Source organism: Neodiprion lecontei, chromosome 3 (genome assembly GCF_021901455.1).
Source record: "Neodiprion lecontei isolate iyNeoLeco1 chromosome 3, iyNeoLeco1.1, whole genome shotgun sequence".
Lineage (NCBI taxonomy): Eukaryota > Metazoa > Arthropoda > Insecta > Hymenoptera > Diprionidae > Neodiprion > Neodiprion lecontei.
The window spans coordinates 40419873-40435234 of NC_060262.1; the positions used below are offsets into that span (position 1 = coordinate 40419873).

Genomic DNA, 15362 nt, shown 5'->3' on the forward strand with positions numbered 1-15362 from the left:
TATTAATATACATGATCCATTTACGATTAATACGTGATGCATACTATGAATTTTATAATTTTCCAAGAGACAAACTAGATTATTTACAATAATCGACTATAATATGAAAATAGAAGAATTATTTATTTCGAAATGGGATTCTATTCGACACGCGCTCGATGTATTCCATAACATTAATATTCATAAATATTCCAACAACTTTTCATCTGCACTCTCGATCTTCAACTTCTGTAGGCCTAGAATCGGATCGCTGTTTTAGGTATTCGCAAGTGAAGTATCTACGTTGGGTAGAGAAGCAGAATTGTTTTTCGAAAAGTGTTCGTGTGGAAGGAAATTCAGAATAACTGTAATACATCGCGTATGCGCTAATTCTGATCGAGATGAAATGGATGCTCCGTATTTGAGACAGTATTTAACGCAGTGTAGTGACTTAAAGACCTAACAAGGTGATAGCGAGAGAAAGAACGAAGCTTCTTAAAACTTCAAGTGTATTTTAACACACATTTGAACGGTACAAGCAAAAATATTTATCATCCAACTGTCGTAGAACAGCAGCATTATTAGCTGACCCGTTCACTGAAGAATATGTATATCTTTAGTCAACGGCTGACCATAGAAGGGCCTAACCGCTTCAGTATGTAATCGGCAGGAGAGATAAAGTACATATTTCTTGTCTGAAATGTAAAAACTAAAATCATTACACATCATATCGTATCATCATACATCCTACATCATACATAGTATTAAAGTTCGAAACCAAAGTTTGGATTCGGCTGTTCGGATGTTCAGAAAGTGACGTTAGCCAAAATTTTTTTTCCCTTGACGTCATCGATTTATATGTATAGACGAAAATCAGCTAGCCGAATTTCTCAGTCCGGAAACAACCGTACAGTAGATAGGACGTGTGTGAATCGCGCTCCGCAGATTTCGAGTACCGGTTTCTCTACTTCCTGGATCCTGCGCTTCAGGTCTGCTTTCTGGTGCAACTCGACTTCAGGACAAGTGCTCCGTAGTTTCTGCGTTCCAGGACCGCTACCTGGTGAAACTCGTCTTCCAAGACAAGCGCTCCGTAGTTTCTACACTCCAGGTCCACTACCTGATGAAATTCGACTTCCGGAACAAGGACTCCGTGGTTCTTGCGCTCCAGATCCGCTACCTGGTGAAACTCGACTTCCAGCACAAACGCTCCATAGTTTCTACACTCCAGGTCCGCTACCTGGTGAAACTCGACTTCCAGGATGAGCGCTCCGTAGTTCTGGCTGTCCAGGTCCTTCACCTGGTAACTTTTGACGTTCAGGACTAATTATCCGTAGTTCTGGTTAAACTTGTCATGTTAACAAAAGATTATTTTAATTCATTTTTCGCTCAAGCCCAAATTCAGTAGCTATCAATGCGCTAATAAAATTTCTATAATTTTTTATAATGTTCTCGTAATCTTCTCGGTGAAATGTGTCAATAAAAAAATTGTATTAATCCTTATACAATACTTTTGATGTGTTCTAACACTAGAAATATTTATGAGTATTCGAAGTATAACCCGGGGTGGTTAACGGTGATCGTTGGAGGTGGTTGAAGGTGGTTAGGGGTGGTTGCGGGTGATCAAGGTGGACGAGGAGGAGGACGAGGAAGGCGAGCAGAACAAGGTGTACGAGGAGAACGAAGGTTTCTGCACGGTGAGTAAAACGTTTTTATAATATTTAATGGCAATTGTATTTATATTTTACTTGAAATTTTTAAAACTTGTCTTGTTTACAATGAATTATTTCAATTCATTTTTCGTGCAAGCACAAATTCAGTAGCTATAAATGCGCTAATAAAATTTATTATATAATAGATTCATCAATTAATTATAATAATCCTTACACAATATTTTTTATATGTTCTTATACTGAAAATGTTTATTACTATTCCAGGTATAACCCGAGGTAGTTATCGGTGGTTGTTGGAGGTGGTTGAGGGTGGTTGGAGGTGGTCGGAGGTGGACGAGGAGGAGGACGAGGAAAACTAGGAGAACAAGGTGGAAGAGGTGGACAAGGATTTGTGCTCGGTGAGTATAACGTTTTTATATTATTTAATGGCAATTGTTGATTATATTTTATCTAAAATTTTTTAAACTTGTCATATTTACAATAAATTATTTCAATTCATTTTTCGCACAAGCACAAATTCAGTAGCTACAAATGCGCTAATAAAATTCATTCTCTAATTGATTAATTAATTAATTATACTCATGCTTACACAATATTTTTGATGTGTTCTTATACTGAAAATATTACTTAATATTCAAGGTATGACCCGAGGTGGTTAGCGTTGGTTGTTGGAGGTGGTTGACGGTGGTTAGAGGTGACCGGAGGTGGACGAGGAAGACGAGGAGAATGAGGTGAAAGAGGAGGACGAGGATTTTTGCTCGGTGAGTTTAACATTTTCATGGTATTTAATGGCAATTGTAATTATATTGTATTTAAAATTTTTCAAACTTGTCATGTTTACAATAAATTATTTCGATTCATTTTTCGCGCAAGCACAAATTCAGTAGCTTTCAATGCGCTAATAAAATTTGTTACATATTATTAATTAATCAATTAATTATACTCATCCTTACACAATATTTTTGATGTGTTCTTATACTGAAAATATTTATTACTATTCAAGGTATAACCAGAGGTGGTTGGCGGTGGTTGGAGGTGGTCGGCAGTGGACGAGGAGGAGAACGAGGAAGACAAGGAGGACAAGGTGAATGAGGAGGACGAGGATTTGTGCACTGTATAACATTCTAAAGTATTGAATCGAGCAGGAGTCGGAGTAGGAGGAGGATCAGGAGTAGGATCAGGAGTAGGAGTAGGATCAAGAGTAGGAATAGGAGTAGGAGTAGAATCAGGAGTGCGAGTAGGAGTAGGAGTAGGAGTAGGAGTAGAATCAGGAGTAGGAGTAGGAGTAGGAGTAGGAATAGGAGTAGGAGTAGGAGTAGAATTAGAATTAGAATTAGAAGTAGGATCAGGAGTAGGAGTGAGAGTAGGAATAGGAGTCGGATCAGGAGTAGGATCAGAAGTGGGAGTAGGAGTAGAATCAGGAGGAGGAGAAGTAGGAGTAGGAGAAGGAGTAAGAGTGCGAGCAGGAGCAGGAGTAGGTGTAGTACCCTACCCTACCCTACCCTACCCTTCCCGCCCCTACGCTCCACCTATACTCCCACTTCTACTCCTACTTCTACTTCAATCTTACTCCTACTTCTACGATCTTACTCCAACTCCTGATCCTACTCCTATTCCTACTCTCACTCTTGAACCTACTCCTGATCCTACTTCTATTCCTACTCCTACGCCTGATCCCACTCCTGTTCCTACTCCTAATTCTGAATATTAATGTTACGGAATATACAGACTGCGTGTCGAATTGAATCCCATATCGAAACGAACAATTCTTTTGTTGTCATGTTTTAGCCGATTATAGTAGATAATCTAGTATGTTTCTTATGAAATTATAAAATTTATAGTATGCATCACGTATTAATCATGAATGAATCATATATATCAATGTCGTACATGGACCGCATATACATTTATACTTCTTGGTCTCTGCATCGTTATTACATCTGATCTATTTTTATTCATGATCTATGTATACATTCTTCTTTCGGGTACCTATACTTTAATTAAATCACTGTTTTGCTACCAATTTTGAAAGATATTTATTCTCATTATTAATTTCTTGTATCGCCGACAACTCGGTAAGTACACTCAGGCCAAGTACTGGCTTGGGCTTACCATTGCGAAGACTGCGTTACTCAGAAGGTGAATGCAGCCAGCATCATGTCGAAATCGGAAACTCTCTGATGTTCTGCGATAAGTTCTCAACTCTACCGTTAAAACATCTCATGGAGCAATTTTCGGTTGTCACATCTGAGCCCATGAGGGCAACTCTCTTTATATTCTTCATCCAATGGTGAGGCTAACCCTTTTGCATTTTGGCAAAAATTTTCGCGATTTTGAAAAGTGCTGGAATAAAATCTTTCCGGCACTATTCCGACGTAATTTTGCGAGAGAAATCGATTAGGCGCAGTCACAATACTCTGCGATCAACGCATCAAAAGTTACAGCCAAAAAATGAGAACCTGTGTTTTCGACATATTTAAGCAGGTGCTTTTTGCTTCGTAATTTCGCTCCTGTTGATCCCACGCTCTTTCCCCTGCGTTTTCTGAGTTCCTAGGGGTCCAATTAGTCAGGAGAGGGTCATTCGAATCGAATCTGAGACCAAAAATTTTTTGGTCGAAAAATGAAAAAAAAGTAAGGCTAACCCCTTTGCATTTTTGGCAAAAATTTTCGCGATTTTGAAAAGTGCTGGAATAAAATCTTTCTGGCACCATTCCGACGTAATTTTGCGAGAGAAATCGATTGGGCGCAGTCACAATACTCTGCGATCAACGCATCAAAAGTTACAGCCAAAAAACGAGAACCTGTGTTTTCGACATATTTAAGCAGGTGCTTTTTGCTTCGTAATTTCGCTCCTGTTGATCCCACGCTCTTTTCCCTGCGTTTTCTGAGTTCCTGGTGGTCCAATTAGTCAGGAGAGGGTCATTTGAATCGAATCTGAGACCAAAAATTTTTTGGTCGAAAAATGAAAAAAAAGTAAGGCTAACCCCTTTGCATTTTTGGCAAAAATTTTCGCGATTTTGAAAAGTGCTGGAATAAAATCTTTCTGGCACTATTCCGACGTAATTTTGCGAGAGAAATCGATTGGGCGCAGTCACAATACTCTGCGATCAACGCATCAAAAGTTACAGCCAAAAAATGAGAACCTGTGTTTTCGACATATTTAAGCAGGTGCTTTTTGCTTCGTAATTTCGCTCCTGTTGATCCCACGCTCTTTCCCCTGCGTTTTCTGAGTTCCTGGTGGTCCAATTAGTCAGGAGAGGGTCATTCGAATCGAATCTGAGACCAAAAATTTTTTGGTCGAAAAATGAAAAAAAAGTAAGGCTAACCCCTTTGCATTTTTGGCAAAAATTTTCGCGATTTTGAAAAGTGCTGGAATAAAATCTTTCTGGCACCATTCCGACGTAATTTTGCGAGAGAAATCGATTGGGCGCAGTCACAATACTCTGCGATCAACGCATCAAAAGTTACAGCCAAAAAACGAGAACCTGTGTTTTCGACATATTTAAGCAGGTGCTTTTTGCTTCGTAATTTCGCTCCTGTTGATCCCACGCTCTTTTCCCTGCGTTTTCTGAGTTCCTGGTGGTCCAATTAGTCAGGAGAGGGTCATTTGAATCGAATCTGAGACCAAAAATTTTTTGGTCGAAAAATGAAAAAAAAGTAAGGCTAACCCCTTTGCATTTTTGGCAAAAATTTTCGCGATTTTGAAAAGTGCTGGAATAAAATCTTTCTGGCACTATTCCGACGTAATTTTGCGAGAGAAATCGATTGGGCGCAGTCACAATACTCTGCGATCAACGCATCAAAAGTTACAGCCAAAAAACGAGACCTGTGATTTCGACATATTTAAGCAGGTGATTTTTGCTTCATAATTTCGCTCCTGTTGGTCCTACGCTCTTTTCCCTGCGTTTTCTGAGTTCCTGGTGGTCCAATTAGTCAGGAGAGGGTCATTTGAATCGAATCTGAGACCAAAAATTTTTTGGTCGAAAAATGAAAAAAAAGTAAGGCTAACCCCTTTGCATTTTTGGCGAAAAGTTTCGCGATTTTGAAAAGTACCGGAATAAATTCTTTCTAGCACTATTCCGACGTAATTATGCGAGAGAAATCGATTGGGTGCAGTCACAATACTCTGCGATCAACGCATCAAAAGTTACAGCCAAAAAATGAGAACCTGTGTTTTCGACATATTTAAGCAGGTGCTTTCTGCTTCATAATTTCGCTCCTGTTGATCCCACGCTCTTTCCCCTGCGTTTTCTGAGTTCCTAGGGGTCCAATTAGTCAGGAGAGGGTCATTTGAATCGAATCTGAGACCAAAAATTTTTTGGTCGAAAAATGAAAAAAAAGTAAGGCTAACCCCTTTGCATTTTTGGCAAAAATTTTCGCGATTTTGAAAAGTGCTGGAATAAAATCTTTCTGGCACCATTCCGACGTAATTTTGCGAGAGAAATCGATTGGGCGCAGTCACAATACTCTGCGATCAACGCATCAAAAGTTACAGCCAAAAAACGAGAACCTGTGTTTTCGACATATTTAAGCAGGTGCTTTTTGCTTCGTAATTTCGCTCCTGTTGATCCCACGCTCTTTCCCCTGCGTTTTCTGATTTCCTAGGGGTCCAATTAGTCAGGAGAGGGTCATTTGAATCGAATCTGAGACCAAAAATTTTTTGGTCGAAAAATGAAAAAAAAGCAAGGCTAACCCCTTTGCATTTTTGGCAAAAATTTTCGCGATTTTGAAAAGTGCTGGAATAAAATCTTTCTGGCACCATTCCGACGTAATTTTGCGAGAGAAATCGATTGGGCGCAGTCACAATACTCTGCGATCAACGCATCAAAAGTTACAGCCAAAAAACGAGAACCTGTGTTTTCGACATATTTAAGCAGGTGCTTTTTGCTTCGTAATTTCGCTCCTGTTGATCCCACGCTCTTTCCCCTGCGTTTTCTGAGTTCCTAGGGGTCCAATTAGTCAGGAGAGGGTCATTCGAATCGAATCTGAGACCAAAAATTTTTTGGTCGAAAAATGAAAAAAAAGTAAGGCTAACCCCTTTGCATTTTTGGCAAAAATTTTCGCGATTTTGAAAAGTGCTGGAATAAAATCTTTCTGGCACCATTCCGACGTAATTTTGCGAGAGAAATCGATTGGGCGCAGTCACAATACTCTGCGATCAACGCATCAAAAGTTACAGCCAAAAAACGAGAACCTGTGTTTTCGACATATTTAAGCAGGTGCTTTTTGCTTCGTAACTTCTCTCCTGTTGGTCCCACGCTCTTTTCCCTGCGTTTTCTGAGTTCCTGGTGGTCCAATTAGTCAGGAGAGGGTCATTTGAATCGAATCTGAGACCAAAAATTTTTTGGTCAAAAAATGAAAATAAAGTAAGGCTAACTCCTTTTGCATTTTTGGCGAAAATTTTCGCGATTTTGAAAAGTGCCGAAATAAATTCTTTCTGGCACTATTCCGATGTAATTTTGCGAGAGAAATCGGCTGGGCGCAGTCACAATACTCTGCGATCAACGCATCAAAAGTTACAGCCAAAAAACGAGACCTGTGTTTTCGACATATTTAAGCAGGTGATTTTTGCTTCATAATTTCGCTCCTGTTGGTCCTACGCTCTTTTCCCTGCGTTTTCTGAGTTCCTGGTGGTCCAATTAGTCAGGAGAGGGTCATTTGAATCGAATCTGAGACCAAAAATTTTTTGGTCGAAAAATGAAAAAAAAGTAAGGCTAACCCCTTTGCATTTTTGGCGAAAAGTTTCGCGATTTTGAAAAGTACCGGAATAAATTCTTTCTAGCACTATTCCGACGTAATTATGCGAGAGAAATCGATTGGGTGCAGTCCCAATACTCTGCAATCAACGCATTAAAAGTTACAGCCAAAAAACTAGATCCTGTGTTTTCTACATTTTCCAGCTGGTGCTTTTTCGTTCGCCGTTTCTCTCCTGTTGGTCCTTCGCTCTTTTCGCTGCGATTTCTGAGTTCCTGAGGGTCCAATTAGTCAGATAAGGGTCATTCGCATCGAATCTGAGACCAAAAACTTTCGGCTCCAAAAAACCCTCTACCCTATTAGCGCATTTATAGCTACGGAATTTGTGCTCGCGCGAAAAATGAATGGAAATAATTTATTTCAATCATGACAAGTTTAAAAAATTTTAGATCAAATACAAATACAATTGCCATTCAATATTATAAAAATGGTTTTCTCACCGTGCCGAAACCCTGGTTCTCCTTGTCCACCTTGTTCTGCTTGTCTTCCTCGTCCTCCTCCTCGTCCACCTTGATCACCCGCAACCACCCCTAACCACCTCCAATCACCTCCAACCATCGACTACCACCTCCAACGATCACCATTAACCATCTCGGGTTATACTTCGAATACTAATAAATATTTTTAGTATTAGAACATATCAAAAGTATTGTGTAAGGATTACTACAATTTTTTTATCGACACATTTTACCGAGAAAATTATGAGAAGATTATAAAAAATTATAGAAATTTTAGTAGCGCATTGATAGCTACTGAATTTGGGCTTGCGCGAAAAATGAATTGAAATAATCTTTTGTTAACATGACAAGTTTAACCAGAACTACGGAAAATTAGTCCTGAACGTCAAAAGTTACCAGGTGAAGGGCCTGGACAGTCAGAGCTACGGAGCGCTTGTCATGGAAGTCGAGTTTTACCAGGTAGCGGACCTGGAGCGTAGAAACTACAGAGCGGTTGTCCTGGAATTTGAGTTGCACCAGGTAGCCGACCTGGAGCGTAGAAACTACGGAGCGCTTGTCTTGGAATTTGAGTTGCACTAGGTAGCCGACCTGGAGCGTAGAAACTACGGAGTGCTTGTCATGGAAGTCGAGTTTCACCAGGTAGCCGACCTGAAGCGTAGAAACTACGGAGCGCTTGTCCTGGAAGTCGAGTTTCACCAGGTAGCCAATCTGGAGCGTAGAAACTACGGAGCGCTTGTCCTGGAACTCGAGTTGAACTAGGTAGCCAACCTGGAGCGTAGAAACTACCGAGCGCTTGACCTGGAACTCGAGTTTCACCAAGTAGCGGACCTGGAGCGTAAAAACTACGGAGCGCTTGTCCTGGAATTCGAGTTGCACCAGGTAGCGCATCCGGAGCGCAGAATACAGGAGGTAGAGAACCCGGTAGTCGAGGTCTGCGGAGCGCGATTCTCATTCGTCCGCTTTACTGCGCGGTTGTTTCCACACTGAGAAATTCGGTTAGCTGATTTTCGTCTACATAGATCGATGAAGTCAAGAGAAAAAAAAATTTGGGTGACATCACTTTCTGAACATCCCAACTTTGGTTTCGAACTACTATGTATGATATATGATGTATGATGATGTATGATGATATGATATGATGTATAATGATTTTAGTTTCTACATTTCAGACAAGAAATATGCACTTTATCTTTTCTGCCGATTCGAGACTCAAGCGGCTAGGCCCTTCGATGGTCACCCGTTGACTAAATATATGTATATTCTTCAGTGAACGGGTCAGCTAATAACGCTGCCGTTCTGCGACAGTCGGATGAAAACAATTTTTGCTTGTACCTTTCAAATGTGTGTTAAAATACACTCGAAGTCTTAAGAAGCTTCTTTCTATCTCTCCCTATCAAAAAAACAAAAATCGCTCTATCAAAATTAGCGCATCCGCGATGTATTACAGTTACTCGGAATTTTTTGCTCTAAGAACACTTCGAAAAACATTTCTGCTTCTCTACCCAACGTAGATATATAAACAAATAGATGCTAAAACAGCATTTCGATTCTATGCCTACGAAAATTCAAGATTGAGAGAGTAAGTGAAAAGTTGTTGGAATAATTATGAATATTAATGTTATAGAATACATGGTGGATCAGGGGGGCTAAGAGGACGAAGGTGGTTGGAGGTTTTCGGAAATGGTAAGAGCTGGTAGGTGGTGGTTGGAGGTGATAGGGCGTGGTAGCAGGTGGTAGGAGGCGTTTTGTGGAGGCAGAAGGTGACAGGTGGTGCTTGGCGGTGATTGAAGGGGGTAGGAAGTGTTTGGTGGTGGTTGGAAATGCTTGGAGGTTGTAGCGGTCGTTGGCGGTGGACGCGGTGGTCGTCGGAGGCGTCTGGCGGTGGACGCGGTTACGCGTCTTTTCACGGGGATGATTGAGCTGATCGACATTTCTAAGTTGCAGTCGACAACTAGTCTTACGTACTCACTGTGTACCGACTCAATCTCAAGCTTTCATACCGACACTACTTTGGCTGCTGCGAATGTCGGTGCTGTCGGTGCGAGCCCGTTAGGTAGAGTCGATAGAGCAGAACCCTTTTACGCTCCCAGGCCCACCTTGCCCGCCGAAAACTGGTCACAAAAATTTACCCAGGGGTATCCGTCTTTATATTCTTCAGTCAACGTTAATACATACTGTAATACACCAATGTGTACAAATGTATACGCGTTTAAATCGAGTACGTATAGGTATATTGCAACCCAAAACTCGTGAGAGTATTCGATTATAATCGACATAATTTGCCAGAGAAAACGATTGCGAGTAATTGAATTAAAGTCTCTGCGAACAGCGGATCGAAAGTTGCAGCCAAAATATGGAAAACTCCGTATTTTCTGCGGATTTTCTCCGCTGTTGGTCCTGCAATGTTCAAGGTGTTTTATCTTTGAATTTCTGGAGAATTACAAAGACACTAACTAGCTAACCCTTTTTGATGGACAAGAGCAGTCATTAAAGGTTTACCTGATAACTCTGAAACCAAACCGATTTTACCTACGTCCGACGCTCGACCTTAGCTGGAGCTGTAAAATCGTTCGTTATAAGTATCACTAGACACATTTGCCATGCCACGTAGCAACCCGCTACGCCCGACTCCTAGTCCCAAGTCCGATTTGGCAGATCTTTGTATGGCATTCGGCGGAAACTAGAACGCCGCTAGAACAAAGCGTGACCGAAGTCTGCGAACCGGAGAGAGGGAATCGTCGTTGGTGACAGAGCTTCTGCCAGCAGCTGATTCCACTAGCTGCAGCACTAAAGAGCTAGCTGCTGGTCGGAGTTTGAGAAGCAATACTAGAATTTACTATAGTTTCAATTATTAGCAAATCCTACAGCAAGATGTTATCCAATTTCAATTTTTCGGCAATTCTTTTCTTACTGACTGTATCTCTCCAGGTTACATATTGCCGGTAAGTCTAAATTTAAGTCATATTATTTATTTCAATAACTTTTAAACTGCATTTTGAGAGTATTGACTAAATGTTCATTATTTGTGTGTCTCTATTTGCGCCATTACTAATTGTTTGGCTTCATCCATTAGAGATCTTATGTTCAGTTTTATAGATAAACCATGTAGTAATTATGCAATCGATCTAGGGTGTGCTTTGAAACATATCGTTTGCTACAATAATGAGTCATATATTTTATACAAACCTATATTTGCACATAAATTAAGTTAGGCGTATTGCACAGTTTATCGCAAGGGGAAGTAGATAATCTCTTATTGATATAATTACTTCATTTTTGATTAAGGAAATTTGTAAACATCTAACAAAATAATGTATATGACAAAATTACAAATAAGAATGTTGATGTATGTGGTTTAAGTAACATTCCAAATAGTGATAGTTTTTAGTTTCCTTAATTAGATTCTCATCACAAAAAAAAATTCAGTTTGTAATGTAAGTTTACAGATACAAGAATCACAATTACCTGATAGCCACTCAAACAGCGAAAAAACGTTTTTTTTTTTGTGGTAATTACAAACTGTAAATTTATTTAGTTCGCGACCTAACTCTAACCAAGCAACATCAGCAGGAGAAAATTTTGATGTTATCGTTTTCACTCAACATTGGCCAGAGACAGTTTGCTCCCAGTGGAAAGAAAAGGTTCCATCTCATCGTTGCTTTTTACCAAGGCAAGAGGAGTGGACAATCCATGGAATTTGGCCTACTCAGTTCCACAAAATTGGCCCACTTTTTTGCAATAAGACACAGGGTTTTAATGCGTCTACTTTAATCCCAATAATTCATCAGTTGGATGAGAAATGGATAAACATTGAAGATGGAACACCACACTTTTCATTCTGGAAACATGAGTGGGACAAACATGGTACCTGTGCATCCGTCCTTGATCCTTTGAATACAGAATTGAAATATTTTCAAAAAGGATTGGATCTGTTGAAAGAATATGACATGACTCATGTGCTTGCCAAGGCAGGAATATTCGTTGGTCAAGCTTATGCCGTAGAGCAAATCATTAGTGGTGTGGAAAAGATTTTAGGAAAAACTATTGAGGTCGAGTGTATTAAAAATCCGGTGAGACTTTCTTTTTAATATTAATTTCATTCAATGTTTTGTACCATCGTTGATATTTTAAGTTATCGTCAGATTATGCAACAATTTTCTGTTTTTAAATATTTAAGTTTCTTTTTGACAGAGATATAATTATTGGAATACCAAAATCTCTACATCCTTACTTGACATGATAGCCGAAAATTGTGTCTGAAACGAATGTTATTTCTACATATATTATATTATTACATTGTAGAAAACGCATGAATCTTACATATTCGAAATACGGATTTGCCTGGATAAAGGCTTGAAGCTGACTGATTGTAACAACATCGTTGACTTTCCTTCAAATTGTGATCGGAAGAAGCCAGTGAATTATCCCAGTGCAGTTCCATCCAATTACAATGTTATATTAGTAAAATAGTAATCAATATGTTCAAACTAGGCAAATTGAAAATTGTATAATGTATTATGAGTGTAATTTTGTCTATTGCCATTATACAGCAACCCAGAAATATCTAGCAACTTAACTAATGTAATGTTATAATGTAACTCGAAGAAAATACGATGTTTCAGTGTCAAGTTTTGTGACAGGAAACTAGTGACTGATAAAAGCATAACTTATTTATTTTTTTTTTTCTAGAAAAATTATACATATTGGAATAAAAAAAAATGTACTGTATCTATTATATGCACTTTTTCAAGTACCCAAAGAGCTGTTTGGTGAACAGGTAATCCAAACGAGTTATCTCATGCTCATACATTATTACAAGAAATTCAAAATTGATTGATGTGCCAAGTTAAAATCCAGTTACAGAATGATTGAATGTACGTATTACAGCAACGTTACAAATAGTGGTCTATGAATGGTATGAATAACAATTTTATAGTATTAAAGTGCTTTAATTTACATTATTTTATGTAGTTAGTATTAATGTTTGTCAAATTGTAATCGCATTACGCAGTTTATAATGCCATTAAAACACTAATTTCTGCTACTGTAATTCCGTTTTCTTCTGTACTATCACAACAGCTGTCGGTACCAAGCCTAAAAATAATTCAATACATAATTGGTAACAATTGACAAAACGTACTACTGGCTTCCCATACAAAGATTCACTTACCTAAAATGTCCAATGGTTTTTCGTAATCGTCCTCTGTGAAAATTTTCCGAGGAAATGTAGTCATTAAATTAAACAACCCCGAACCATCAGTTCTATTCATTTCAATATACAATCGTACAGCAGAAAGCTGTTCCTTGGATCCAAAGGTCTGTGTTAATGCCTGACCATTTGTTAGTCTGATCTAAAATACATAATTCAAGCTGCATTTTAATCAGTATCGTGTTTCATAAATAACACATGATGTTATTTAATATACTTGTAGTTTCAAACAAGCCAAAGAGAGAATCAGTGTATCAATCACCTGCAATTTTGTTTCGCTATAATTTTTTTTTGGACCCGTTGATACGACGGTTGGCGCAGCAATCGAAGCTACAGGGGAAAGTGTAACACGTCCAGCGTCAGAGGCGGCTCTAGCACGTCTTGCTGCTTTGTCAGCTTCGATTTGCTCTCTTACTCTCTGCTTTGCTAATTTCTCCTCTTCTTTTTCCCTTTTCCGTTGCTCTAATAATTTCTTCATTTCCAAGTCTTCAAGCCTATGAAATAATAAAGTACCATCACATAAATTAACAATACAACGTTGATGAAATTCCAAGCTAATTAAATGCAATTAAATCCAATTCAAGTCGATAATAACGAGCGTTTTTCTATTAAGACCAAAGTCATTAGGATCAATTTCATCTCTCTTATATCAAATGAGCAACAGTTCTTTAACCTACAATAAATAAACTGAAGATACTTACTTTTTCTTGGCTTCGACCATCTCTTTGCCTGAGCGTATCCTCAATTTCTCCTTTTCAAATGCTTCTTTTTTCTCCAGTTCCTCTCGCTCTTTTCTCTTTTGTCTCATTTTTTCTTCTAATAACCTCAATTGCTCTTTCTTCTCCTCTTCCGTCAGTGGCTTCTTCTCTTCCGTGCTTTCAGAGAAACTGTCATGTCCGGACTTTGTGGCATGAAATTCCACCTCTAAATTAGATTTGAATAGTTTCCCACATCTGTGAAAAAATTCCTTTGCATGTTCATTACGTACAAAGTGACCTGAAGGGCCATTGATCGAAGGAACTCTTTTCTAATTAATCTTTTGTATCATGCATTCTTGAAAAGATGAGGAGATAAAAACTAATCAGACATTATAATGCACGAAAATAACAATTTATGCAACCATTAATACTCACACATCGCATTTAATGGATTTGGCAGTTGCTGCTGATTCATCTTCGTTACTTGCATCAGCGATATTTTCCTGTGGAGATTCAGTTGCTGGTACGGGTATACTGACAGGATTTTCGGCCATAAGCCCAGGGGAAGGTTCAGCTTCATCGGAATGAGCAAGGAGCCTAAAAAAATTTGCAATATTTAATCAGTAGGATGAAGACAAATTGTTTTTCATTCGTACCATTCCATAGCCGGCTCGACACCTTTGTTTCCGGTAATTTGTAGGGCTCGCTCGCTGAAAAACAAATACAGAAAACACACGAATGAAAAATACAGTGATTATTTAACTGAGGGTGGTAGGGTATTTAAAATCTGCAAAAATGATTCCGGCTTTTTCGGAAGAGGTTAGGAATCACAAGATGATTATTTTCTGTCAATACTCACGCTTTTGCCTGGCTGAAACCCATATCTACGAGCATCGAAACGTCTGACGAAGACATCGCTGAATTTTTAAGTGTACAATTAGTGGCTAGATATAATATTACTAACGGACGCTGAGTTAAAAATCATATGTCATGTCGCACGAACACTTTGACATACAGCTACAAGCCACGAACTATTAAAATGGTCTGCTAGCGGAGGCGGAAGTAGCTTATAGGCATAAAGCGTGCTCATGATTGTACCAATGAAGAATTGTACTTTGGTTTCGATATTTTCGTCTGAAGAATATTGCGGACTGTTATTAGTTATTCCTGGTATTACAAACTTCACGTACTACACGATTGTGAACGGTTTCTACAGTCCCGACCAAAAGTTACAATTTTGGAGCCTTGAGTCAACAGAGAAACGTTTTGATCAATTTGAATGAATGGTCGATTCGAAGCTTGAATCTGATTGTAAATTAATTCTTTATTCGGTTCTTTGAAAATTTATGATGATCAAACCTGATATCCCTGGACTTAAAAAATTGTGTGCTGCATACGTCAAATAATAAATACGAGAGTATAAGCTGCATGCTTGTTGATGTTATAATCAAAACACTCTTTCTTGAATATAGTCTACACTCTAAATTATCAGAAATAATTGGGCTACTGAAATTGCGGTAAGATGAAAAAGTGACGAGACAAACCAAAAACACTACACAATTATTGAAACCGCTTGTCATTTTTCGTTCGGGTT

The 15362-nt window shown here is 38.9% G+C and overlaps 2 protein-coding genes and 1 long non-coding RNA gene across 4 annotated transcripts; 2 read left to right on the forward strand and 1 right to left on the reverse strand.

Annotated features, from left to right (window-relative positions):
• Nucleotides 1-687: 687 nt before the first annotated feature.
• LOC124293289 lies at nt 688-2929 on the forward strand. The gene is made up of 3 exons (XR_006903201.1): nt 688-1673; nt 1914-1948; nt 2665-2929. It is a non-coding gene; the product is annotated as an uncharacterized LOC124293289 (long non-coding RNA).
• Nucleotides 2930-10049: 7120 nt separating this feature from the next.
• Nucleotides 10050-12911, forward strand: LOC107223661 (ribonuclease Oy). The gene is made up of 3 exons (XM_015663411.2): nt 10050-10803; nt 11397-11931; nt 12164-12911. The coding sequence occupies exons 1-3, from the start codon at nt 10733-10735 to the stop codon at nt 12329-12331; spliced, it is 774 nt and encodes a 257-aa protein (XP_015518897.2). The 5' UTR covers nt 10050-10732; the 3' UTR covers nt 12332-12911.
• Nucleotides 11606-15328, reverse strand: LOC107223650 (UBX domain-containing protein 1). 2 transcript variants are annotated; one of them, XR_006903506.1, is made up of 7 exons: nt 14628-15328; nt 14425-14478; nt 14204-14365; nt 13772-14023; nt 13333-13564; nt 13032-13231; nt 11606-12955 (listed from the first exon to the last, which is right to left on the reverse strand). XR_006903506.1 is itself a non-coding variant. In XM_015663401.2 (7 exons), exons 1-7 carry the CDS (start codon nt 14681-14683, stop codon nt 12903-12905), a joined length of 990 nt encoding a protein of 329 aa, XP_015518887.1. In that variant the 5' UTR covers nt 14684-15328; the 3' UTR covers nt 11606-12902. The 2 variants fall into 2 exon arrangements, 1 of the variants encoding a protein (XP_015518887.1); XM_015663401.2 differs by having other exon boundaries at nt 13032-13212.
• Between the last annotated feature and the right edge of the window lie 34 nt (nt 15329-15362).

Coding starts and splice junctions, on each gene's coding strand:
- LOC107223661 (XM_015663411.2), top strand. CDS start 10,733: ATGTTATCCAATTTCAATTTTTCGGCAATTCTTTTCTTACTGACTGTA. Junction 10,804..11,396: donor CTCCAGGTTACATATTGCCG/GTAAGTCTAAAT, acceptor AAATTTATTTAG/TTCGCGACCTAACTCTAACC. Junction 11,932..12,163: donor TCGAGTGTATTAAAAATCCG/GTGAGACTTTCT, acceptor ATTACATTGTAG/AAAACGCATGAATCTTACAT.
- LOC107223650 (XM_015663401.2), bottom strand. CDS start 14,683: ATGTCTTCGTCAGACGTTTCGATGCTCGTAGATATGGGTTTCAGCCAG. Junction 14,024..14,203: donor AAATCCATTAAATGCGATGT/GTGAGTATTAAT, acceptor ATTTTTTCACAG/ATGTGGGAAACTATTCAAAT. Junction 12,956..13,031: donor AAAACCATTGGACATTTTAG/GTAAGTGAATCT, acceptor AATTATTTTTAG/GCTTGGTACCGACAGCTGTT.